The sequence below is a fragment of the Saccopteryx leptura genome, chromosome 5 (genome assembly GCF_036850995.1).
Source record: "Saccopteryx leptura isolate mSacLep1 chromosome 5, mSacLep1_pri_phased_curated, whole genome shotgun sequence".
In the NCBI taxonomy this organism is placed as follows: Eukaryota; Metazoa; Chordata; class Mammalia; order Chiroptera; family Emballonuridae; genus Saccopteryx; species Saccopteryx leptura.
The window spans coordinates 68922779-68949946 of record NC_089507.1 but is presented as its reverse complement, the minus strand read 5'-3'; the positions used below and the strand labels follow the sequence as shown (position 1 = coordinate 68949946).

The 27168-nt window shown below is 37.6% G+C and overlaps 1 protein-coding gene across 1 annotated transcript in view; it reads left to right on the top strand.

Annotated features, from left to right (window-relative positions):
* The window catches only part of LOC136405291 (estradiol 17-beta-dehydrogenase 11-like), a 46991-nt gene that overhangs the window by 8055 nt on the left and 11768 nt on the right, over window positions 1–27168 (top strand). Inside the window, exons 4-5 of the mRNA XM_066384542.1 lie at window positions 816–922; window positions 14947–15084. Coding sequence (XP_066240639.1) covers window positions 816–922; window positions 14947–15084 — 245 coding nt within the window. The remainder of the gene's footprint in view (window positions 1–815; window positions 923–14946; window positions 15085–27168) is intronic.

Below are 27168 nucleotides of genomic sequence, written 5' to 3'. Positions count from 1 at the left end.
CCATAGAAGGAGAACCCAGGTTGCCTTCAGAGTCACATGAGACTCAGTTCTTCCGTTATATCCTGGTCCCAGATGTAAACTTTGTTTTGAAACTCACCATTCAAGGTCTTAAACACATACAAATACACACACACACACACACACACACACACACACACACACGAGTTTCTGAGGATTCTAAATTTTGCCGAAATAGTCAGTTCCTGAAAGGGTCCTTGAAAGTTTTCTTGGATGTGGGTTTGGTATGAGTAATCTCAAAAGAATATTGGCATTGGTTGATGAAAATGTAATATCATGCTATGTTAACATGCTCGAGTTACTAACATATGTCTTTATATTTTCCTGACATGAGCTTACCTATCTTTTTTGCCTCTATTTCAATGTGGGGTATTGTCTTACTGTGTTTCTAAATCCCATCATATAATATGTTCTCAATAAATATTTATTGCATGAATTATTCAGAAGATTGCCGTTCACTTCATTATTTTAATGACCTAGCCAAACTTTTTTTTTTAACAATTTCATATTAAGATACAAGACATCATTAATAAAAGGTAAAGGAACAGTGAACTTATGTTCACAATTTAAATGAAGTGAATTATTAAAGTTTTCAGTATACATTGTTTACTTTCATTTTTCTAATCTGGGCATCCTTTCCAGTTGTTTTATATTGCCATATTTGGCAATTAATATAGTTGGGTTTTTTTAATGCCATAAACAATGGTAACAAAATATACTTTTATTTCAAAATATGCCCAGTAGGTCCGTGAATCAGAAATAAAATATTTTTTCTGTCTTATAAAAATGATTTCTAGACTACAAAGGCATTTCTTCCAGCAATGATGAAAAATAATCATGGCCATATTGTCACCGTGGCTTCGGTAGCTGGGCATACTGTGGTCCCCTTTTTAATAGCTTATTGGTAAGTGGACATGTATTTTTTCACTCTTTTGCATGCTTAGCTTTTATTTTTTTAATTTATTGATTTTAGAGAGAGAGAGGAAGGGAGAAAGAATCATCAATTTGTTGTTCCAACCATTCATGCACTCATTGGTTGAATCTTGTATGTGCCCTGACCAGGACTGAACCCACAACCTTGGCATATCAGGAACTTGCTGCAGCCTACTGAGCTACCTAGTCAGGGTCTATGCTTATCTTCATTTGCACAAAGTCTCTTGTGCAACAGTGTTATCAACCGCTAATCCCCTCCTATGTTGATTGTTGTAGATGTGGCTGTAGGGAAATTGTCCAATTAGAAGCCTCCTTCAAGCATTTCTTATCTCTTTTAGGAGAAAGGAATTACAAAAGAAGAGCAATACCATGAACAGAAGTTAATAATTGTTTTGAATAAAATAATATGGCAATAATACTTTAAGACAGAGAGTATCATCTGGGACTCTAAACATTACAAGCATTCAAACAATAGAATTGTGAAAATAATTGTAATTGTTATTTATTTAATAATCAACATTATTTTAATAGTCAAAGAACTTATTATAGCAAGCAAGGCACAGTAATGGTATGCTCTATGTACACTGTAAAGAATTGATCAGTGAGGCCAGTGTAGCCAAGGTGATCCTACTGGTTGCATACACCCTAACAGTTCTTGGCTGTTTCTGGAGTTTAGCAAATAATCACCTTTAAAAGTTGAGTTATGATTGTGCAAATAAATATGCATACAAATAATGCTCAAATGTGTCTTCCACCATTGTGCTCTTTTGGAATTAATTATCTCAATTCTAGAAACAATATAGATATAGTTGTATATGTAGCTATAGAGAATTTGTATAAGTATATAGACATAGGCATGGGCAGGTAACTTGTTTATAATATATATATTTGTCTTGCATTTAAAAAGTTTGCAAGGATATATGCCAAACCATTTATATAACCACGCCTAGAGAGTGGTTATTCTTATGTAATGGCAATAAAAATTTTTATTTTGTCCTTCTTGTTTATCCATGTTTTCTTTCTTTCTGAACATATATTTGATTTATAATATTTTTAATAATAAATATAGACATGGATTGAGTTTTTAAAAAAGAATAAAATAACTGCTGATGCAGTCACAGAAGAGACCTATAGTGTCCAGATTGTACCTTAATCTCTTTCTGAGCCAGTATAAATTAGGCAGTTAGCCCCTTACTATCAAGAGCTAATAAAATTTTACATTTCTTTACCTTACTTGATGAAAAATAGTACATTTGTTGTACATATCCAGTTACCTTGTCGTTCAATTATGTTGCATACCCATCACCCAAAGTCAGATTGTCCTCTGTCACCTTCTATCTAGCTTTCTTTGTGCCCCTCCCCCTCCCCCTTTCCCTCTCCCTCTCCACTCTCCCCCCGTAACCACCACACTCTTATCAATGTCTCTTAGTCTCACTTTTATGTCCCACCTACGCATGGAATAATTCAGTTACTGTTTTTTTCTGATTTACTAATTTCACTTCGTATAATGTTATCAAGATCTCACCATTTTGCTGTAAATGATCCGATGTCATCATTTCTTATGGCTGAGTAGTATTCCATAGTGTATATGTGCCACATCTTCTTTATCCAGTCTGGTGACGTCACGGAAATGGCGCCGTGAGCAGCGCGTCCGACAGATCTCCCCAAAATCACAACAAATTTATCAACTAGAAACAGGAAAATTTATCTTCGGAGCAAACTGAAAGCAAAAGGACTGTTATCACTCGAATCTGAGAGACGAGGGTGTGGAGGAAGCTACCGCAGGGACGTTCATTCAAGCCGCGAGGAAGTGCGCCTGTGTGCTATCAACAAGACCACCCTCAGATGCCAATAAGAAAGAGGAAATCGAATATTATGGATACAAAAGAAAGAGAGGTAACACAAATAGATGTGGAAAAATCTATGGAGAAAAGACTTAACATATTGGAAGCCTTGGAGCTAAATGACAGAGAATTTAAAATAGAAATCTTAAAAATACTCAGAGATATACAAGAAAACACGGAAAGGCAATATAGGGAGATCAGAAAACAACTCAATGAACACAAAGAATATATTACCAAGGAAATTGAAACTATAAAAACAAATCAAACAGAAATGAAAAACTCAATTCACGAGCTGAAAAACGAGGTAACAAGCTTAGCTAGCAGAACAACCCAGATTGAAGATAGGATTAATGAAATAGAAGACAAACAACTTGAGGCACAACAGAGAGAAGAAGAAAGAGACTCAAAAATAATAAAAAACGAGAAAGTCCTACAGGAATTATCTGACTCCATCAGAAAGAATAACATAAGAATAATAGGTATATCAGAGGGAGAAGAGAAAGAAAATGGAATGGAGAATATACTCAAACAAATAATAGACGAGAACTTCCCTAGCCTGTGGAAAGAACTAAAGCCTCAAATTCAAGAAGCAAACAGAACACTGAGTTTTCTTAACCCCAACAAACCCACTCCAAGGCACATCATAATAAAGATGACACAAACCAATGACAAAGAAAAAATTCTCAAGGCAGCCAGGGAAAAGAAGAGTACAACATATAAAGGAAGGCCTATTAGATTATCATCAGATTTCTCAGCAGAAACTCTACAAGCTAGAAGAGAGTGGACCCCAATATTTAAAGCCCTGAAAGAGAGGAACTTTCAGCCAAGAATACTATACCCATCAAAGCTATCCTTCAAGTATGAAGGAGATATAAAAACATTCACAAATACAGAAAAGATGAGAGAATTTATCACGAGAAAGCCCCCACTCCAGGAAATACTAAAGGAGGTTTTCCAACCAGATTCAAAGAACAAAAGAAAACAACACCACAAGTAACAGATCCACCAAGAACACAATAAAACCAAACATAAACTGTGACAACAAAGGAAAAAAAAAGGGGGGGAGAGAATGGAGATTAACAGTAGCAAAGGACGATGAAGTGCAGAAATACTTATAAGATAGGGCACTACAATGAATATGGTAGGTACCCTTTTCATTACTTAATGGTAACCACCCTAGAAAAAACCACCACAAAAACACATGACTTAAAAAAGGTAGCAACAGAGGAAAGAAGTATGGAACACAAACAAACAGAAACAAATGATAGAAAAACAAAAGAGAAGAATCAAACTAAATACAAAACTAACAGAAAGCAATTTATAAAATGGCAGTAGGGAACCCACAAGTGTCAATAATTACACTAAATGTAAATGGATTAAACTTACCAATAAAAAGACACAGAGTAGCAGAATGGATTAAAAAAGAAAATCCAACTATATGCTGCCTACAAGAAACACATCTAAGCAACAAGGATAAAAACAAATTCAAAGTGAAAGGCTGGAAAACAATACTCCAAGCAAACAACACCCAAAAAAAAGCAGGTGTAGCAATACTCATATCTGATAATGCTGACTACAAGACAGAAAAAGTACTCAGAGACAAAAATGGTCACTTCATAATGATTAAGGGGACACTGAATCAAGAAGACATAACAATCCTTAATATATATGCACCAAACCAAGGAGCACCAAAATATATAAGACAGCTACTTATTGACCTTAAAACAAAAACTAACAAAAATTCTTTATCCAGTCATCTATTGACGGGCTTTTGGGTTGTTTCCATGTCCTGGCCACTGTGAACAATGCTGCAATGAACATGGGGCTGCATGTGTCTTTCTGTATCAATATTTCTGAGTTTTGGGGGTATATACCCAGTAGAGGGATTGCTGGGTCATAAGGTAGTTCTATTTTCAGTTTTTTGAGGAACCACCATACTTTTTTCCATAATGGCTGTACTACTTTACATTCCCACCAACAGTGGATGAGGCTTCCTTTTTCTCTACAGCCTCTCCAACATTTGCTATTACCTGTCTTGTTAATAATAGCTAATCTAACAGGTATGAGGTAGTATCTCATTGCAGTTTTGATTTGCATTTCTCTAATAACTAAAGAAGATGAGCATCTTTTCATATATCTGTTGGCCATTTGTATTTCTTCCTGGGAGAAGTTTCTGTCAATGTCCTCTTCCCATTTTTTTATTGGATTGTTTGTTTGTTTGTTGTTCAGTTTTATGAGTTCTTTGTATATTTTGGATATTAGGTGCTTATCTGAGCTGTTGTTTGAAAATATCATTTCCCATTTAGTTGGCTGTCTGTTTGTTATCAGTTTCTCTTGCTGAGCAAAAACTTCTTAGTCTGATATAGTCCCATTCATTAATTTTCCCTTCACTTCTCTTGCCTTTGGAGTCAAATTCATAAAATGCTCTTTAAAACCCAGGCCCATGAGTTTAGTACCTAAGTCTTCTTCTATATACTTTATTTTTTCAGGTCCTATGTTTAGATCTTTGATCCATTTTGAGTTAATTTTAGTACAGGGGGACAAACTGTAGTCCAGTTTCATTCTTTTGCATGTGGCTTTCCAGTTTTCCCAGCACCATTTATTGAAGGAGCTTTCTTTTCTCCATTGTGTGTGATTGGCCCCTTTATCAAAAATTATTTGACTATATATATGTGGTTTTATTTCTGGGTTTTCTATTCTGTTCCATTGGTCTGATTGTCTATTTTTCTGCCAATACCATGCTGTTTTGATTGTCGTGGCCCTATAATATAGTTTGAAGTCAGGTATTGTAATGCCCCCAGCTTCATTCTTTTTCTTTAGGATTGCTTTGGCTATTCGGGGTTTTTTATAGTTCCATATAAATCTGATGATTTTTTGCTCCATTTCTTTAAAAAATGTCATTGGAATTTTGATGGGAATAGCATTAAATTTGTATATTGCTTTGGGTAATATGGCCATCTTGATTATATTTATTCTTCCTAACCAAGAACAAGGAATATTCTGCCATCTCAATATATCTTTTTCAATTTCCCTTAACAATTGTTTATCGTTTTTGTTATATAAGTCCTTTTCATTCTTTGTTATGTTTATTCCTAAGTATTTTACTTTTTTGGTTGCAATCGTGAAGGGGATTATTCTTTTGAGTTCGTTCTCAATTGTTTCATTGTTGGCATATAGAAAGGCTATTGACTTCTGTATGTTAATTTTGTATCCTGCGACCTTACTGTATTGGCTTATTGTTTCTAGTAGTCTTTTTGTGGATTCTTTGTTGTTTTTGATGTATAGGATCATATCATCTGCAAAAAGTGATACCTTTACTTCTTTTCTTATATGGATGCCTTTTATTTCTTTGTCGTGTCTGATTGCTCTGGCTAGAACCTCTAGTACCACATTAAATAAGAGTGGAGAGAGTGGACAACCCTGTCTTGTTCCTGATTTAAGGGGGAAAGCCTTCAGTTTTGTGCCATTTAATATGATGTTAGCTGATAGTTTATTATATATGGCCTTTATCATGTTGAGATATTTTCCTTCTATACTCATTTTGTTGAGAGTCTTAAACATAAAATTGTGTTGTATTTTATCGAAAGCCTTTTCTATGTCTATTGATAAGATCATGTGGTTTTTGTTCTTTGTTTTGCTGATCTGGTATATTACGTTAACCGTTTTACGTATGTTGAACCATCCTTGAGATTCTGGGATGAATCCCACTTGATCATGATGTATTATTTTTTTAATATGTTGTTGTATTCGATTTGCTAGTATTTTGTTTAGTATTTTAGCATCCGTATTCATTAGAGATATTGGTTTGTAGTTTTCTTTTTTTGAGCCATTGTTGCCAGGTTTTGGTATGACGGTTATGTTGGCCTCATAAAATGTGTTTGCAAGTATTGCTTCTTCTTTAATTTTTTGGAAGACTTTCAGTATAATAGGAACCAAGTCTTCTTTGAATGTTTGATAAAATTCGCTGGTATAGCCGTCTGGGCTTGGACTTTTATTTTTGGGGAGGTTTTTAATGGTTTTTTCTATATTTTCTCTACTAATAGGTTTGTTTAGGCTTTCTGCTTCTTCTTGACTCAGTCTAGGAAGGTTGTATTGTACAAGGAATTTATCCATTTCTTCTAGGTTCTTGAATTTAGTGGCATAAACTTTTTCATAGTATTCTACAATAATTCTTTGTATATCTATGGTGTCCATGGTGATTTCTCCTCTTTCATTTTGGATTTTGTTTATATGAGTTCTTTCTCTTTTTGCCTTAGTAAGTCTTGCCAAGGGTTTGTCAATTTTGTTGATCTTTTCAAAGAACCAGCTCCTTGTTCTATTAATTTTTTCTATAGGTTTTCTGTTCTCTATTTCATTTATTTCTGCTCTGATTTTTATTATCTCCTTTCTTTGGCTGGTTTTGGGTTGTCTTTGTTCTTCTTTTTCTAGTTCCTTAAGGTGTGAAGTTAAGAGGTTCACTTGGACTCTCTCTTGTTTTTTCATATATGCCTGAAGTGATATGAACTTCCCTCTTATCACTGCTTTTGCTGCATCCCATAGATTCTGATATGTTGTATTGTCATTTTCACTTGTCTGTATATATCTTTTGATCTCTGCACTCATTTCTTCTTTGATCCATTCATTTTTTAAAAGTATGTTGTTTAGTTTCCACATTTTTGTGGGATTTTTTTTGTCTTTTTTGCAGTTGAATTCTAGTTTCAAGGCTTTATGATCAGAAAATATGCTTGGTACAACTTCGATTTTTATGAATTTTTTGATGTTGTTTTTGTGGCCCAACATATGGTCAATTCTTTAGAATGATCCATGTACACTGGAGAAAAATGTATACTCAGTCACTTTGGGATAAAATGTCCTATAAATGTCTATCATATCCAGGTGCTCTAGTGTTTTGTTTAAGGTCACTATATCTTTGTTGATTCTCTGTTGGGATGACCGATCTAGAGCCGTCAGCGGTGTATTGAGGTCTCCAAGTATGATTGTATTTTTGTCAGTTTTTGTTTTAAGGTCAATAAGTAGCTCTCTTATATATTTTGGTGCTCCTTGGTTTGGTGCATATATATTAAGAACTATTATGTATTCTTGATTCAGTGTCCCCTTAGCCGTTATAAAATGGCCATTTTTGTCTCTGAGTACTTTTGCTGTCTTGTCGTCAGCATTATCAGATATGAGTATTGCTATGCCTGCTTTTTTTTGTATGTTATTTGCTTGGAGTATTGTTTTCCAGCCTTTCACTTTGAATTTGTTTTTATCCTTGATACTTAGATGAGTTTCTTGTAGGCAGCATACAGTTGGATTTTCTTTTTTAATCCATTCTGCTACTCTGTGCCTTTTTATTGGTGAGTTTAATCCATTTACATTTAGTGTAATTATTGACACTTGTGAGTTCCCTATTGCCATTTTATAGATTGCTTTCTGTTAGTTTTGTGTCTTGTTTGATCCTTCTCTTTCATTTTTCTATCTTTTGCTTTTATTTGGTTGTGTTCCATACATCTTTCCTCTGTTGCTATCTTTTTTATCTCATGTGCTTCTGTGGTGGTTTTTTCAATGGTGGTTACCATTAAGTAATGAAAAGGGTTCCTACCCTGTTCATTGTAGTGCACTATTTTGTGAGTACTTTTGCACTCCATCATCCTTTGCTACTGTTAATCTCCATCTTCTCCACCCCCTTTCTTTTTGTTGTTCTCACAGTTTAAATTTGGTTATATTGTGTTCTTCTTGGAGCTTTTACTTGTGGCTTTGTTGTTATTTTTTTGTTCTTTGTATCTGATTGGAGAACCCCCTTTAGTAATTCCTGGAGTGGGGGTTTTCTGATGATAAATTCCCTCATCTTTTCTGTATCTGTGAATGTTTTTATTTCTCCTTCATATTTGAAGGATAGCTTTGATGGGTATAGTATCCATGGCTGAAAGTTCCTCTCTTTCAGGACTTTAAATATTGGGGTCCACTCTCTTCTAGCTTGTAGAGTTTCTGTTGAGAAATCGGATGATAATCTAATGGGCCTTCCTTTATATGTTGTATTCTTCTTTTGCCTGGCTGCCTTGAGAATTTTTTCTTTGCCGTTGGTTTGTGCCAATTTTATTATGATGTGCCTTGGAGTAGGTTTGTTGGGATTAAAAAAACTCGGAAGTCTGTTTGCTTCTTGAATTTGAGGCTTTAGTTCTTTCCACAGGCTTGGGAAGTTCTCATCTATTATTTGTTTGAGTATGTTCTCCATTCCATTTTCTCTCTCTTCTCCCTCTGATATACCTATTATTCTTATGTTATTCTTTTTGATGGAATCAGATAATTCCTGTAGGGCTATCTCTTTTTTTTTAATTTTTCATTCTCTTTCTTCTTCTTCTTTTGTGCCTCAAGTTGCTTGTCTTCTATTTCACTAATCCTACCTTCTATCTGGCCTGTTCTATTAGCTAAGCTTGTGACCTCATTTTTCAGCTCATGAATTGAGTCTTTCATCTCTGTTTGATTTGTTTTTATACTTTCAATTTCCTTGGAAATATATTCTTTGTGTTCATTGAGTTGTTTTCTGAGCTCCCTAAATTGCCTTTCTGTGTTTTCTTGTATATCTGTGAGTATTTTTAGGATTTCTATTTTAAATTCTCTGTCGTTTAACTCCAAGGTTTCCAATACATTAAATATTATCTCCATAGATTTTTCCTCATCTATCTGTGTTACCTGTCTTTCTTTTGTATCCATGATATTCAATTTTCTCTTCCTTAATGACATCTGAGGGTGGTTTTGTTGATGGTATTAATGAGATTTAATAAAGAATAAAAAGTTAAAAAAATAAAAAATTAAAAAGAGTGTTTTTTAATTAATAATTAAATAAAGAAAAAGAAAAATTAACTTAAAAAAGGGAAATTATTCCCACCCTCCTTTTTTGCTCTCCTCTCTTCTCCCCTCTTTCTTGAGAAAATCTTGTAGTGAACTGTGAATTATAGTGTACTAAATAGAACAAACAATGCCTGTAATGGAGGGCCTGAATTAGGGAGAAGTAATAAAGGGGGGGGGAAGAAAAGAAAAAAAAAGGAGGGTATGGACCCACAAAAAGCAAATAGGAAAAAATTTGGGTCCAGAATAAAATGATTTGCTTTTAAGTGTTGGTTGGCTAAGAGTTATGATGAGAGGAATAAGAGGGAAACAGGAAAATGGGGGCCAAATTAAAAAATTATTATTGTATTTAGTGGTACAAGAACTAGATAAAATGTAGAGCCAGGGATGGGAGCACTGCTAGTGAGTTAAAAAGGTAAAGTAAAAAACCCCCAAAATGCCACAAACATAAGTTTGAATCCCAGATAAGATAATTTGTTCGTTATTGAGGTTTGAATGAGAGAAGACATAAAGGACAAAGGAAGAAAATAATATAGAGGGAGAAAAGAAAGAGAAAGAGAGAAAAAAAAGAGGGAACCACTAAAAGAAGAAAAAAGAAAAAAAGAGGAGAGAGAGAGAGAGTTAAGGGTTTTGGAGTGCAACCCTCATAGAGAGAAAGAAAGAGAAAAGATAATGGGAGATGTAACACTTATGGGTAGTGTAGTTCAAGGAGAGGAGAGAGTAAGACCGGCTGAGAGTTAAATGACCAAATTGGAGGAGGAAAAAAAAATCAAGAATGAAGATAAGAGAAACAAATGAACAAATATAATAAAATGGGATAGCTTATAAAAATTGCGGATTATTCTTGATTTTGAGAGGTTATCTTCTTGCTTTTTCTTTTCTCTCCCTCTTCCTGATTGGTGACTCTGTATCCCGGGTTCTGCCCCTTTGGCACGCTCAGGTAGAGGTTTGCAGTTGATAAGTCTCTATGGCAATGTCATGTATTATGCTTCAGTCTCGTTGGCAGTCGAGGCTCATTAGCATTTATAGGCTCCGACAGTGAGAGAGTCCGTGTTCCTGGAGCCTCTCTCCTAGTCTTTCCTTCCTCAATTAGTAGCCTGATGATCCAGCTATGGGGTTGCTGCTGCCTCTGCCTGGAGCGTAAGAGGCTCAAAGAGCTGGAAAATCCCCTCTCTATTCCCACACAGCACAGGGCTCTGGGTAAGGCTTAGTCAGTCAGAGCTGCTAGCATAATCAGGCGGGGTTTCCGCCCACTCAAAGACCTCTGGCTCTGCCACTCTGTCCGGTAACACGGGCAGGCACCCACTCCCGGGGCTCTTGGAGGAAACTCTCGCTCACTATCTATGCGCAAACCAGGATACCAGACCAGCAGTCTCACACTCTGAGTGAAACCCCCACCCTCACAAAAAAGTTCTAGCATTAGAATTGGCTCTCACTCCCTCCCCGTGCATGGCTTTTTCAGAGCGCTGGGGCAGCCTGAAGATTCTGCTTTTGGCCCACACAAAGGCCCCTGACTCTGCCCCTCTGTGCAATAACACGGGCTCCTACTGCCAAGGCACTCGGAGGAATCTCTCACTCACTATTTGCGCATGCTAACCAGGATATCAGGCCGGCCCCCTCACCCTCTGAGTGAAACCCCTGCCTATATGAAAAAGTTCCAGCACTGGAATTGGCTCTCGCTCCCTCCCTGTGCGCAGCATTTTCAGGGCACTGGGGCAGCCTGGAGATTCTGCTTTTGGTCCACTCAGAGGCCTCTGACTCTGCCCCTCTGTGGGATAACACAGGCTCCCACTCCTGAGGTGCTCAGAGGAATCTCTTGCCCATTCTACGTGCACGCAGACCAGGATATCAGGCCGGCCACCTCACAGTTTGAGTGAAACCCCCGCCCACACGGAAAAGTTTCAGCATTGGAATTGGCTCTCGCTCCCTCCCCGTGCACGGCTTTTTCAGGGCTCTGGGGCTGCCTAGAGATTCGGCTTTTGGCCCACACAAAGGCCTCTGACTCTGTCTCTCTGTGGGAAAACACGGGCGCCCACTCCCGGGGATTTCGAAGGAATCTCTCGCCCACTATTTGCGCGCGCCGACCAGGAGATCGAGGAAAATGGCTGCCCCACTTGTCTTTCTTTGTCTGGGTTTGGCGCGAGTGTTAGCTTGTTTTGCCTGGGTTGCCACAGGCACAGTTTTTCCTCAGCTTGTATCGCCGTGCCACAGCCTGGTTCAGCTGTTTGTGCCACGGCCTGGATCTGTTCACCCCCTTTGCCCGCCTCTGTTTCTATACTCTCAGTTCCCAGTGAAAGCAGCCCTATTTAGGTTAGTGAGGAAGGCGGAGCATTTCTTACTCCCTATTTTCTTCGGGGTTTGATTATATATTTAGCCAATTTTTCTCTCGACCATACCTTCGGGTGTATTGCGAAACATCTGGAGGCTCCAAGGATAGGTTTTTCTGTTTCTGGTTGAAGATCTTGTTGAGTTTTGGGGGAGATTTATCAGTATCACTTCCTACCGCACCATTACTCTGACGTCATCTTCCCAACCTCCTCTGAAAGAACTTTCTTATCCACAGCTTTGTATCTTCTAAAGCACAGTTTAACTGACAAGAATTTACAGCTACTTTGTATAATTGCTAATCCATACAGGTGTATAGAACAGTTTATCTCATAATGCCATTGAATTGCACACTTTAAAATGGTTAAAATTTCAAATTTTGTTATATATATTTTCACATAAATTTAAAAATAGTAATCATGTATATTCTAAAAACCATTGAATTGTACACTTCAAATGGGCCAATTATATGCTATGTGAGTTTATGTCTCTTTTTTACTTGAATTTATTTATTTGCAATTTATATCTCAATAATGTTATTATTATTTTTTTGTGTGTATTTTTCTGAAGTTGGAAACGGGGAGGTAGTCAGACATACTCCTTGTTCAAAAAAATTTTTTGAGGGTACTATTTTTCCTCTTGTTGTATATGAGTATTGAATGCAGGTGGTTCTTTGTGAATACGGTTATTACTTCAGGCTGGTTGGCTCTATAGGTCAATCTTTTTTTTTTTGTATTTTTTTGAAGTTTGAAATGGGGAGGCAGTCAGACAGTCCCGTATGCGCCGACCGGAATCCACCCAGCACACTCACCAGGGAGCAATGCTCTGCCCATCTGGGGCATTGCTCTGCCTCATTCAGAGCCAATCTAGCGCCTGAGGCAGAGGCCACAGAGCCATCCTCATTGCCCGGGCAAACTTTGCTCCAATGGAGCCTTGGCTGAGGGAGGGGAAGTGAGAGACAAAGAGGAAGGAGAGGGGGAGGGGTGGAGAAGCAGATGGGTGCTTCTCCTGTATGCCCTGGCCAGGAATCGAACCCAGAACTCCTGCATGCCAGGCTGACGCTCTACCACATAGGCATCCAGCCAGGGCTTTTTAAACACCTAACTGGAAGTATAATGTCCACTTAAAATATGATTAATTTCCCTTCTCTTTCCAAATGAGGAGACTAAGACAATAAGAATGGCTTTGCATTTTCATTCACTCGTTTGAAAAATATTTAGTCTTATTTATTTATTTATTTATTTACATATTTACTTATTGTAAAGAGAGAAGGAAAGACGGAAACATCAATTTGTTGTTCCACTTATTTATGCATTAATTAGTTTATTCTTGTATGTGCCCTGACCTGGGATGAAACCCACAACCTTGGCACAACAAGACAACATTCCAACCAATACAGCTACCCAGCCAGGGTTGTTTGACAATATTTTTTGGGCACCTATTATAGGCCTAGCATTGTGTCAGGTCTTGGGGATTCATTGGAGACCAGACAGTCATGAAACTTATAGTAAAAGTAGGAGGGACAGACATTAAAAAAATTCACACAAATAAATATTTAATTACAAATTCAAGATGTACTGGAAGATTGGCCTGTGGTGGTGCAGTGGATAAAGTGACAACCTGGAGCGCTGAGGTCTCTGGGCTTGCCCTATCAAGGCACATATTATATGAGAAGCAACCGTGAGCTAATGCTTCCCATTCTCCTGCCCACCTTTCTCTCTTTCGCTCTCTCCTCTCTAAAAATCAATAAACAAAATCTTAAAAAAAAAAAAAAAGGAAAGAAAAGAAAACTAAAGGTTACTATATAAAAGGAAATAATTTAGGGTAGGATTCAGGAAGGCCTCTTTGAGGAAGTTACGCTGAGACTTAAAGGAGGAATAGGATTTATGCAGACAATTTTCCAATGAATTTCATGAACATATTAAAGTAAATAAGTGTCAATAAATGTTACGGAAACAGCAACAACAAAACAAACACCCTACCGATTTTTCTAAAAAGACATTTAAACTTACTCAGTTGTCACTCTAATAAATGATATTGGGATCCAGTAAATGTTCTGTTAGTACTTCTTAGACTTTAATGTGCCTACATATTTACCTAAAGATCTTCTAGAACACAGTTTCTGGTTCAGTAGGCCTGGGCTGTATGTTGAGATTAAGGTGACAGAGGACAATCTGACTTTGGGTGGTGGGTATGCAACATAATTGAACGACAAGATAACCTGGACTTGTTATCTTTGAATATATGTATCCTGATTTATTGATGTCACCCCATTAAAAAAATAAAATTATATTAAAAAAAAAAAAGTAAATAATTGAGATTAGGTGCTGCCCACACTTCTCTGCAGAAGACCACGCTTAACTAAGGAAAATAGACATCTGAATTAAATAGATGCTGCACTCTGGCCAGTGGGCACAGTGGTAGAGCATTGGCCGAGCATGTGGATGTCCCGAGTTCAATTCCCAGGCAAGGGCACACAAAAGAAACTCCCTTCTGCTTCTCTGCCTCTCCCCTTCTCTCTTCTCTCTCTCTCTCTCTCTTCTATTGAAGTTGGAGTGAGTTGGCCCTGGATGCTCAGGATTGCTCCATGGCCTCTGCCTCAGGAGCTAAAGAAGAGTTCAGTTGCTGAGCAACAGATCAATGCCCCAGATGGACAGAACATTGCTCCCTGGTGGGCTTGCGGGTGGATCCTGGTCAGAGTGACTGTGTGAGTCTATCTATCTCTCTGCTTTCCTCTTCTCACTGAATATAAATGCAGGAGTTGGTCTCTCTCTGTCTTCCTCTTCTCACTGAATATAAATACAGAAAGAAAGAAAGAGAAAAGGAGAGAGAGAGAGAGAAGAAAGAAAGAAAGAAAGAAAGAAAGAAAGAAAGAAAGAAAGAAAGAAAGAAAGAAAGAAAGAAAGAAAGAAAGAAAGAAAGAAAAAAGAAAGAAAGAAAGAAAGAAAAGAAAGATGCAGCTGTCTTGAATTATATTGTGACCTCTGTTTATTTCCAGTTCAAGCAAGTTTGCGGCTGTTGGATTTCATAACAGTCTGTCTGTAGAACTGGCTGCCTTTGGATTAACTGGAATCAAAACCTCATGTCTCTGCCCTAATTTCATAAACACTGGCTTCATCAAAAACCCAAGTACCAAGTAAGTGGAGATATAGATGGAGATAAAAGGGTTGGTGATTGCATGAATATGAGCCATTCTGTGTGTTTTCTTAAGTATTTTAATTCTTAAAATACCTGATATTCTGCCCTTGCTGGTTGGCTCAGTGGTAGAGCATCAGCCTAGCATGTGGATGTCCCTGCTTCGATTCCTGGTCAAGGCACACAAGAGAAGCAACCATCTGCTTCTCTACCGCTCCCCCTCTAATTTCTCTATATCTCTCTCTCTTCTCCTCCTGCAGCCATGGCTTCCTTAAAGCAAGTTGGCCTTGACTGCTAAGGATGTCTCCATGGCCTCACCTCAGGTGCTAAAATAGCTCAGTTGTCAAGCAACGCAGTACTGGCCCCAGATGGGCAGTGCATCGCCCCATAGGGAGCTTGCCGGGGGAATACTGGTCTGGGTGCATATGGAAGTCTGTCTCTTTGCCTCCCAGTTTCTCACTTAAGGAAAAACAAAACAAAACAAAACAAAAGAACAACCAGATAATTAGTTCCCTTAACTCATCTCAGTTTCACCTTCTGTAGATTGTGGGAAAACAGGTAGAGAATCAAAAGAGAGAGGGAGAGAATGTATATAAATGTGAATATGAACAACACCGGTGAATTTATTATTCTCCCTTTTCTTCTTCCCCTAAGCAGTGGTTTTAGACTTCAGTATACATAAATTTCATTAGGAGTGCTTGAGAACTGTGTAGGAAACCCCTCACCCCCAGAGATGTTGGTTTGTATTGGGTTTGGTTGGGATAGGATTGTTAGTAGTTAGGAAGGGTACTTGAAACTATGTATGTTTAACAGGCATCATCGGTCTTTCAGGACCACAATGTGAAAAACATTCTCCATTGGTAACCTAGAGAAAATCTTCCAGATTGAGTATCAGACCATGGTCTTTCCTGGGCTAAAACAGAAAATTGGAAAGAATTGCTCTGATGTTAATTTTAATGTTTCCTCTCTTTGAGAATAGCTTTAATATCTTTGTAAACACATTGTATACTTTTTTTAAAAAATTCCAACACAGAGAAAAATACAAATAAGAATGTTTCTTTTCAAAATTTCTTAAAACCCTTTATCCAATGAAAACTACTCTTAACATTATGATGAACATCTTCCTAGACATCTCTCTATGACAGATTAAATGTTTACATTTTATATAACTGGTATCTATTACACATGGGGTTCTGGAAATAGTAAGTAAATCGCTCATTTCCCTCAGCATTATGTTGATAGGCAATATTGTATTAAAAATGTTAAAATGCTAAGAAGCTAGATCTTCTTATAGAATTGATCTACCTATTTCTAACACAAAAATGAAATAATTATGTAACATGATAGAGGTGTTAGCTCACTCTACAGTGATAATCATATTACAATATATGTGTGTCAAATCAATATATTGTGCTCCTTAAAATTATACAGTGTGATATGTCAGTTGTGTCACAATAAAAAATAATTAATTTTAGAAGTTCACTAAAACTGAAAGAGTGTGTCAAAGGAAGAGGTACCATCCCCAAGGATAGAAATTGCCAACTTCCTACATTATTTTTAGAATTTGGATGCTAAAATGATATATTGTTGTTTCTTTTTTGCTTAGACTGCCTTTCAGCACTGAAAAATAGACAGCACATTTTTTAAAATTACAATTAAATTTATAACATTAGATCCAGGCTGCACCAAACTAACCTTTATGTGGTGAGGGGTGCCCTCTCCTGGCAAAGCTCTACTGGCACAATTGAAAAATAACTGGGAAGCTTGCTATAGGGCAGGGGTCCCCAAACTTTTTACACAGAGGGCCAGTTCGCTGTCCCTCAGACCATTGGAGAGCCGTAGTATAAAAAAGAAACTATGAACAAATCCCTATGCACACTGCACATATCTTATTTTAAAGTAAAAAAACAAAACAGGAACAAATACAATATTTAAAATAAAGAACAAGTAAATTTAAATCAACAAACTGACCAGTATTTCAATGGGAACTATGCTCCTCTCACTGACCACTGATGAAAGAGGTGCCCCTTCTGGAAGTCCGGCGGGGGCCAGATAAATGGCCTCAGGGGGCCGCATGTGGCCCACGGGCTGTAGTTTGGGGACCCCTGCTATAGGGGGACGATAAGTAGAAGCTGACAGGATTCCAGCCTCCTCACAGGAATATAACCTGTCTAAGAAGAGTCTGGGGCTTGTCCTGCCACGTAAACCCTTTGAAGATAAGTTGATACTAGAGTGTATGTCAAGGGTGAAGTTGGTTTTAATTTAGAAACTTCGTTCTTTTAATTAGAAGACAGAGAGATCTCACTTGTTTATATTTTGGATGCTAAAGAAAATCGGTAATTTTCTTAAACTTCATAACAATACTTTGCTTAGAGAAATCAAGTAACTTGCCTATAAGTAGCAATCTCAGTAGAACTGAGATTCAGACCAAACTTTTTTACACAGAGGACAACCTTTCTGAAAGAAGTAAACTGAACGAACCTCTAAATGACTACTTTCTGTCTTACTGCTTGACCAAGCAGTGGCGCAGTAGATAGAGCATTGGACTGGGATACAGAGGACCCAAGTTCAAAACCCCAAGGTTACTGGATTGAGCGTAGGCTCACCAGCTTGAGCATGGGGTCTCTGGCTTGAGAGTGGGGTCATAAATATGACCCCGTGTTCACTGGCTTTAGCCAAAAGGTTGCTTGCTTGAGCCCAAGGTTGCTGGATTGTGCAAGGGGTCACTTGCTATGCTGTAGCTCCCTGTCAAGGCACATATGAGAAAATAATCAATGAACAACTAAGGTGCTCCAACGAAGAAACAATGCTTTTCCTCTTGCTCCCTTCCTGTCTGTCCCTCTCTCTGTCTCTTTTACACACAAGAAAAATAATAATTTGTGTCTTACTAATATTGGAATTTAAATTCTCTTTTAAAGCACATCCAAGACGTAGTTTATAGGTTCTTATATTAACATCTAACACACTGCAACTAAACTACAATAGTTTACTATGATGGTTATAACACAACATAACCTAAGTTTACTGGAATTGAGTGTAATTCGGTGTTCTAAGTAATTTTTGACTGCTAAGAATTATTTTTGTTAAATAACCTTGGATTTAAGAAATCATTTTATTAAAAGCATTTATTGAAGGTCTGTTAAATACCCAAGAATTCTACTAGTTCTGGATTCCTTATATAATTACTTCTAATCTCTAATAATATAGGAGGGCTCGATTTGGCCCCAGCCCATCATTTGTCTATCTCTGCATTAATCCTTCTAACAATTCTGCAAGATAAGTACTACTATTTCCCACTTTCTGAACAAACAGAAACTTGGAGAAGTTAAGAGAATTGCCCAAGGTCACAAAACTCTAAAGGGACAAACTGAAATTCTTCCTTTGGTCCTGGATTCCAAACACCCTATTATTTCTAGCTTTTCTTTTTTACAAAATTTTAATTAATTTTTTTCTGAGAATCATCATTGAAAAATCCTGTATTAAATATTTCATTGGAAATACCTTTATTGCTTTTCTGATAACATGTTATGATTACAAATAAAATTTAAAAGATGTTGCTCTTCCAGAGATAACCACTTTATTAAAAAATTAGATTTCCAATTCAAAAGGCTACACTTCTTAATTTAATATATTTTTTTTCTGGTACATGTACATTCTTTTCTGTGAGTTGCCCTTTTGACTTAACAATATGCTTTGTTGGACGCTGGCAAAAAGGCGATGGAGTAGGTGGATGTACCAACTTCCACCTCCCAGAACCAAAGTGGATTACAACTTAATTTTAAGAACCATCATTTGGAAAAACCAACTTTGGACTAAACTAAGAAGACTTTTTAACCAAAGATCACCGAAGAAGCCACACTGAGACTGGTAGGAAAAGCTGAAATGTGAAGAGGGCTGCCCAGCTCCCCGGAGCGAACGGCACCCCAGAGAGATTCGCATGATGGGAAGTGAGTTTAGCAGAGAGTGGGTCCTGAGCCTCAGGAATGAAGCCCCAGCCTGCAGCCCCAAAGCCAAGAAGAGGCATATGGACAGTATTTAGCTGTGAAACAAGTCAGGATACTGTTTGTGAGAAAGAGAAATAGTTCTCAGATCCAGAATTCTTCTTAAAGGGACCACGCAGAAAACCTCTATCACAACCACCCACCTGGGACTCCGAGGGAGAGAGAGAGAGGAGAGGACCAGAGCAGTGGGAAGAGAGTGTAATCTAGGAGGTACAGGGAAAAGCACTTTGAGGGACAGCCACCTTAACCACTGGGATGAGTCACTCCCCAAATCTAAAGCAAATATTTCCCCTGGAGACAGCAATACCAGCAAAGGAAAGAAGAGCACCAGCCAAACAAGCTCTCCTGTGGCACTCAGAACAGAGTTGCTTAGCAGGAGAAAGCTTTTGGGACTACAGCATGGAATGTTAGGGTCTGAGCTATCGCGCCCCCACCCCATGGCTGAGGGTTCACCCAAGGGCAAGCGGTGGCAGGATGCAAAAGTGCAGTTCTGTTGGCAAGGGCAGAAGCCAGCCGGCCACACCTGAGGCCCGGCTGAGCTCAGTCTAGCCTGGCGGGGGCGGAGAAGATGTGTGAAAGCAATCAGGCCCAGCTGTGGCCTCCCTGCAATCCCAGTTGCAGGAGAAGGACGGGACTATGGGAGGGGTGTGGACCCACCACTGAGCAAGGGCATGCAGGCGTGCAGCCTAACCCGACCTGCAGAACCCAAGCATGCAGCCCAACACATAAGATAGCTCCTCCTGCTGGGGTGTGTAGAAAGCCCAGGCCGAGTCCTACAACTGAGCATAGGCACACAGCCCCGCCTGGACAATAGAGCTAAAACTTGCAGCTGACCTGCAAGGGGGCTCCTCCCGCCGGGGTGGGACGAAAGCCGGGAAACAGGCGCAGAACTGCAGCTGAGCAAAGTTGCTTACCCCATCCTACAGTGCTGAGGATTGTGACCTGGTTGTGGTGCATAACCTCAGCTGTAGGGGTGGGGCAAAGGCCGAGGCCATGAGGCTTGTAGACCTGGGCACATAACCATAGTCCCTCCCATGGAGGAGAGGCTGAAACAGCAGCAACAGCCCCAGTGGTCTGGAACCGGCAATGCCCATACCTGAAAGCCCAGGCAGCAGTGGCAGAGGTGGTGGTGGGCCTGCAGACAAACCACACCTAGGGAACACAGATGCCACACCCATTGGACTCCAGTGGCCAAAACCTTCTTATACACAGACAAAATGGGAAGGTGGAGAAATGCAACACAAATGAATCAAGACAAATCCCCAGAAAAGGACCTGAGTGAGTCAGATATAACCAAATTACCGGATGCAGAGTTTAAAATAATGATTGTTAGGAAGCTCAAAGATCTTAGAACAAGAAAGATGGTCATTACGAATGCCTAAATAAAGACATAGCAAATATAAAAAAGGACATTGAAATAATAAAAAAAGACCATTTCCACCTTCAGAAAAATACACACACACACAAACACAAAGAAATAAAAAAGAATCAGTCAGAAATGACAAATACAATATCAGCAATGAAGACCACAATGGAAGGAATTAAAAGCAGGATGGATGAAGCTGAAGTTTGAATCAGCGAGTTAAAGCACAAGATAAATGAAGGCATGGAAGCAGAGCAGAAAAAAGAAAAGAGACACAAAAAGTATGAGGGAACTCTAAGAGAGCTCTGTGACAACATGAAGTTAAATAACATCCACATAATAGTGGTTCCTGAAAAAGAAGAGAAAAAACAAGGGATAGGGATTTTGTTCAATCACATCATAGCTGAAAACTTCTCTAAATTAATGCAGGAAAAAGTCTGACAAGTTCAAGAAGCACAGAGAACTCCATTAAAGAGAAACCCAAAGAAACCTACACCAAGACACATCATAATTAAAATACCAAAGCTAATTGATAAAGAGAAAATATTGAAAATATTAAAAGCTGCTAGAGAAAAAAAAAGTTATCACCTACAAAGGAGCCTCCATAAAGATGATATCCGACTTCTCAACAGAAACACTTCAGGCCAGAAGGGAATGGCAAGAAATATTCAAGTACTGCAGAACAAGAGCCTACAACCAAGACTATTTTATCCAACAAGGCTATCATTTAAAATTGAAGGAGAAATAAAAAGCTTCCCAGAAGAAAAACCTCAAGAAATTCACTACAACCAAACCAGTGCTGCAAGAAATGCTAAAGGGCCTGCTGTAACAGATCAAAGGGGAAAAACAATATAGCAAAAAAGGAATACAGCTTTAAAGAATAGAATGGCAATAAACAACTACGAAAAAATAATAACCTTAAATGTAAATGGATTAAATAATCCAATCAAAAGACATAGGGTAGCTGCATGGATAAGAAAACAGGACTCCTACATATGCTGTCTACAAGAGACACACCTTAAAACAAAAGATGCACATAGACTGAAGGTAAAAGGATGGAAAAAAATATTTCATGCAAATGGAAATGAAAAAAAAGCAGGGGTAGCAATACTTATATCAGACAAAATGGACTTTAAAACAAAGGCTATATAGTAAGAGATAAAGATGGCCACTACATAATGATAAAGGGAGCAATCCAACAGGAAGATATAACCATTATAAATATCTATGCACCTAATATAGGAGCACCTAAATATATAAAGCAGATTTTGATGGATATAAAGGGCGAGATCAACAACAATACTATAGTAGTAGAGGATTCCAATACCCCACTAACATCACTAGATGTAACGTCAATAGATCAGGGGTCGGGAACCTATGGATTGTAAGCCAGATGTTACTCTTTTGATATCTACATCTGGCTCGCAGACAAATCTTTAATAAAAAATAATAACGTTAAAAATATAAAACATTCTCATGTATTACAATCTGTTCATTTTCTTTTTTTTTTTTTTTATATATAATTTTATTTTTTTAATGGGGTGACATCAATAAATCAGGATACACATATTCAAAGATAACAAGTCCAGGTTATCTTGTCGTTCAATTATGTTGCATACCCACCACCCAAAGTCAGATTGTCCTCTGTCACCTTCTATCTTGTTTTCTTTGTGCCCCTCCCCACCCCCTATCCCTCTCCCATTCCCCCCTCCCCACCGTAACCACCACACTCTTATCAATGTCTCTTAGTTTCACTATTATGTCCCACCTACGTATGGAATAATACAGTTCCTGGTTTTTTCTGATTTACTTATTTCGCTTCGTATCATGTTATCAAGATCCCACCATTTTGCTGTAAATGTTCCGATGTCATCATTTCTTATGGCTGAGTAGTATTCCATAGTGTATATGTGCCACATCTTCTTTATCCAGTCATCTATTGATGGGCTTTTTGGTTGTTTCCATGTCCTGGCCACTGTGAACAATGCTGCAATAAACATGGGGCTGCATGTGTCTTTACGTATCAATGTTTCTGAGTTTTTGGGATATATACCCAGTAGAGGGATTGCTGGGTCATAAGGTAGTTCTATTTTCAGTTTTTTGAGGAACCACCATACTTTCTTCCATAATGGTTGTACTACTTTACATTCCACCAACAGTGTATGAGGGTTCCTTTTTCTCCACAGCCTCTCCAACATTTGCTGTTACCTGACTTGCTAATAACAGCTAATCGAACAGGTGTGAGGTGGTAACTCATTGCTGTTTTGATTTGCATTTCTCTAATAGCTAAAGAAGATGAGCATCTTTTCATATATCTGTTGGCCATTTGTATTTCTTCCTGGGAGAAGTGTCTATTCATCTCCTCTTCCCATTTTTTTATTGGATTGTTTGTTTGTTTGTTGTTGAGTTTTATGAGTTCTTTGTATATTTTGGATATTAGGCCCTTATCTGAGCTGTCGTTTGAAAAAATCTGTTCATTTTCTACTGCTCATGTTCATGGTTGCGGGTGGCTGGAGCCAATCACAGCTGTCCTCCGAGACAACACCAAATTTTTATTGGATAATGTGTAACTTACATGGGTTGTTGTATGGCTCTCACGGAATTGCATTTTAAAATATATGGTGTTCATGGTTCATTCAGACAAAAAGTTTCCCCACACCTGAGATAGATGCTCAAGAAAGAAAATTAACAAAGAAACAGCAGGCTTAAAGGACACACTAGATCAACTGGATTTAATAAATATCTTCAGAACCTTTCATCCTAAAGCAGCAGAATATACATTCTTTTCAAGTGCTCATGGTACATTCTCTAGGATAGACCACATATTAGGGCACAAAAGCAGTCTCAACAAATTTAAGAAGATTGAAATCATATCAAGCCTTTTCTCAGATTACAATGGCATGAAACTAGAAATCAACCACAACAGAAAAACTGAAAAATACTCAAACACTTGGAAACTAAATAGCATGTTATTAAATAATGAATGGGTTAACAATGAGATCAAAGAAGAAGTAAAAAAAAATCCTAGAAACAAATGATAATGAGCATACAACAACTCAAAATTTATGGGACACAGCAAAAACAGTACTGAGAGGGAAGTTCATAGCATGACAGGCATACCTTAAGAAGCTAGAAAAATCTCAAATAAACAACTTAACACTGCATCTAAAAGAACTAGAAAAAAAACAGCAAGTAAAGCCCAGAGGTAGTAGAAGGAAGAAAATAATAAAGATCAGAGTGGAAATAAATGACATAGAGGCTAAAGAAACAATACAAAGGATCAATGAAACCAGGAGCTGGTTCTCTGAAAAGGTAAATAAGATCAATGAACTTTTAACCAGACTCACAAGAAAAAAAGAGAGAGAACTCAAATAAATAAAAGTAGAAATGAGAGTGGAGAAATAACAACTGACACAACAGAAATACAAAAGATTTTAAGAAAATAATATGAAGAACTGTATGCCAAATGATACACAACTTAGATGAAATGGACAAATTCCTTGAAACATATAATCTTCCAAAAATTAATCTGGGAAAATCAGAAAACCTAAACAGACCGATTACAACAAATGAAATCGAAACAGTTATCAAAAAACTCCCAACAAAGAAAAGTCTTGGGACTGATACCTTCAGAAGTGAATTCTACCAAATAATCAAAGAACTAACTCCTATCCTTCTCAAGCTATTTCTAAAAATTCAAGAGGAAGGAAGACTTCCAAGCACCTTTTATGAGGCAAGCATAATTCTGATTCCAAAACCAGGCAAAGAAAGAAAATTATAGGCCAATATCCCTGATGAATTTAGATGCTAAAATCCTCAATAAAATATTAGCAAACCGAATCCAGCAATATATGAAAAAAATCATACACCATGATCAAGTGGAATTTATTCTGGGGAGGCAAGGCTGGTACAATATTCGCAAATCAATCAATTTGATTCATCACATAAGCAAAAGGAAGGAGAAAAACCACATGATAATTTCAATAGATGCAGAAAAGCATTTGATAAAATCCAGCACCCATTCATGATCAAAACTCTCAGCAAAGTGGGAATACAGGGAACATACCTGAACATGATAAAGTCCATCTATGACAAACCCACAGTCAACATTATACTCAATGGGTGAAAATTAAAGCAATCTCCTTAAGATCAGGAACAGGGCAGGGGTGCCCCCTTTCTCCACTCTTATTTAACATAGTTCTGTAAGTCCTAGCCACAGCAATCAGACAAGAAAAAGAAATAAAAGGCATCCAAATTTGAAAAGAAGAAGTAAAACTATCATTATTTGCAGATGATATGATATTGTATATAGAAAACCCTACAGTCTCAGTCAAAAAACTGCTGGACCTGATACTGAATTCAGCAAGGTGGCAGGATATAGAATTAATACTCAGAAACCAGAGGCATTTTTATAAACTAACAATGAACTGTCAGAAAGATAAATTAAGGAAACAATCCCCTTCACTATTGCAACCAAAAAAATAAAGTACCTAGGTGTAAATTTAACCAAGGAGATTAAGACTTGTACTTGGAAAATTATAAAACATTGATAAAAGAAATCAAGGAAGATACAAACACATGGAAGCATATACCATGCTAATAGGAAGAATAAACATCATTAAAATGTCTATATTATGCAAAGCAATTTATAAATTCAATGCAATACCAATTAAAATACCAATGACATGCTTCAAAGATATAGAAAACATATTCCAAAAATTTATATGGAACCAAGAAAAGAACACAAATAGCCTCAGCAATCTTGAAAAGGATGAATAAAGTGGGAGGTATCACACTTCCTGATATCAAGTTATACTACAAGGTCATTGTACTCAAAACAGCCTGGTACTGGCATAAGAACAGGCATGTAGATCAATGGAACAGAACTGAGAACCCAGAAATAAAACTTCACCTTTATGGACAACTGATATTTGACAAAGAAGGTAAGAGCATACAATGAAGTAAAGACAGCCTGTTTAACAAATGGTGTTGGGTAAATTGGACATCTACCTGCAAAAAAATGAAACTAGACCACCAACTTACACAATCCACAAAAATAAACTCAAAATGAATCAAAGAGTTAAATGTAAGCTGTGAAACCATAAGCATCTTAGAAGAAAACATAGGCAGTAAGTTCTCTGACATCTATCACAGCAATATATTTGCAGATTTATCTCCACGGGCAAGTGAAATAAAAGACAGGATAAACAAATGGGACTATATCAAACTAAAAAACTTTTGCACAGCTAAAGACAATAAGAATAGAATAAAAAGACAAACTACACAATGGGAGAACATATTCAACAATACATCTGATAAGGGGTTAATAATCAAAATTTATAAAGAACTTGTAAAACTCAACATCAGGAAGACAAACAATCCAATCAAAAAATGGGAAAAAGAAATGAATAGACACTTTTCCAAAGAGGACATACAGATGGCCAATAGGCATATGAAAAAATGCTCAACATCACTAATCATTAGAGAAATGCAAATTAAAACCACAATGAGATATCACCTCACACCAGCCAGAATGGCGCTCATCAACAAAACAACACAGAATAAGTGCTGGTGATGATGTGGAGAAAAGGGAACCCTCCTGCACTGCTGGTGGGAATGCAGACTGGTGCAGTCACTGTGGAAAACAGTATGGAGATTCCTCAAAAAACTGAAAATCGAACTGCCTTTTGACCCAGCTATCCCTCTTTTAGGAATATAATCCAAGAACACCATAGAATGGCTCCAAAAGGAGAAATGCACCCCCATGTTTGTGGCAGCATTGTTCACAATAGTGAAGATCTGGAAACAGCCCAAGTGTCTGACAGAGAACAAGTGGATTAAAAAGCTTTGGTACATATATATTATGGAATACTACTCAGCCATAAGAAATGATGACATTGGATCATTTACAACAACATGGATGGACCTTGATAACATTATACTGAGCAAAATAAGTAAATCAGAAAAAACTAAGAACAATATGATTCCATACATAGGTGGACATAAAAATGAGACTCAGAGATTGATTCCATACATAGGTGGACATAAAAATGAGACTCAGAGACATGACAAGAGTGTGGTTGTTACGGGGTGAGAGGGAGGAGAGGGAGGGGTTGGGGGAGGGGAGGGGCACAAAGAAAACCAGATAGAAGGTGACCAAAGACAATTTGACTTTGGGTGATGGGTATGCAACATAATCAAATGTCAAAATAACCCGGAGATGTTTTCTCTGGACATATGTACCGTGATTTGTCAAGGTCACCCCATTAAAATTAATAATAATAGTAAAAAAATATGCTTTGTTGCATTATTTACAATAGCTGAGATATGGAAACAACCCAAGTACCCATCAATAGACAAGTAGATAAAAAAGCTCTGCTACATATACATTGCTCACAAAAATTAGGGGATATTTTGTTGCTTCGTATTCATTTTGAAATATCCACTTAACTTTTGTGAGATGTATATATATAATGGAATGTTACTTAGCCATGAAAAAGAATGAAATCTTTGGATCATATAAATTGAGCCATGGTTGCGGAAGAGGAAGAAAGAGAAAGATAGAGAAGGGGGAGAATGGAGAGGAGAAGCAGATGGTCATTTCTCCTTTATGCCCTGATAGGAATTGAACCGGGACTTCCATACACCAAGTTGAATATCTACTGCTGAGGATATTATGCTAAGTGATATAAGTCAGAGAAAGATAAATACCATATGATTC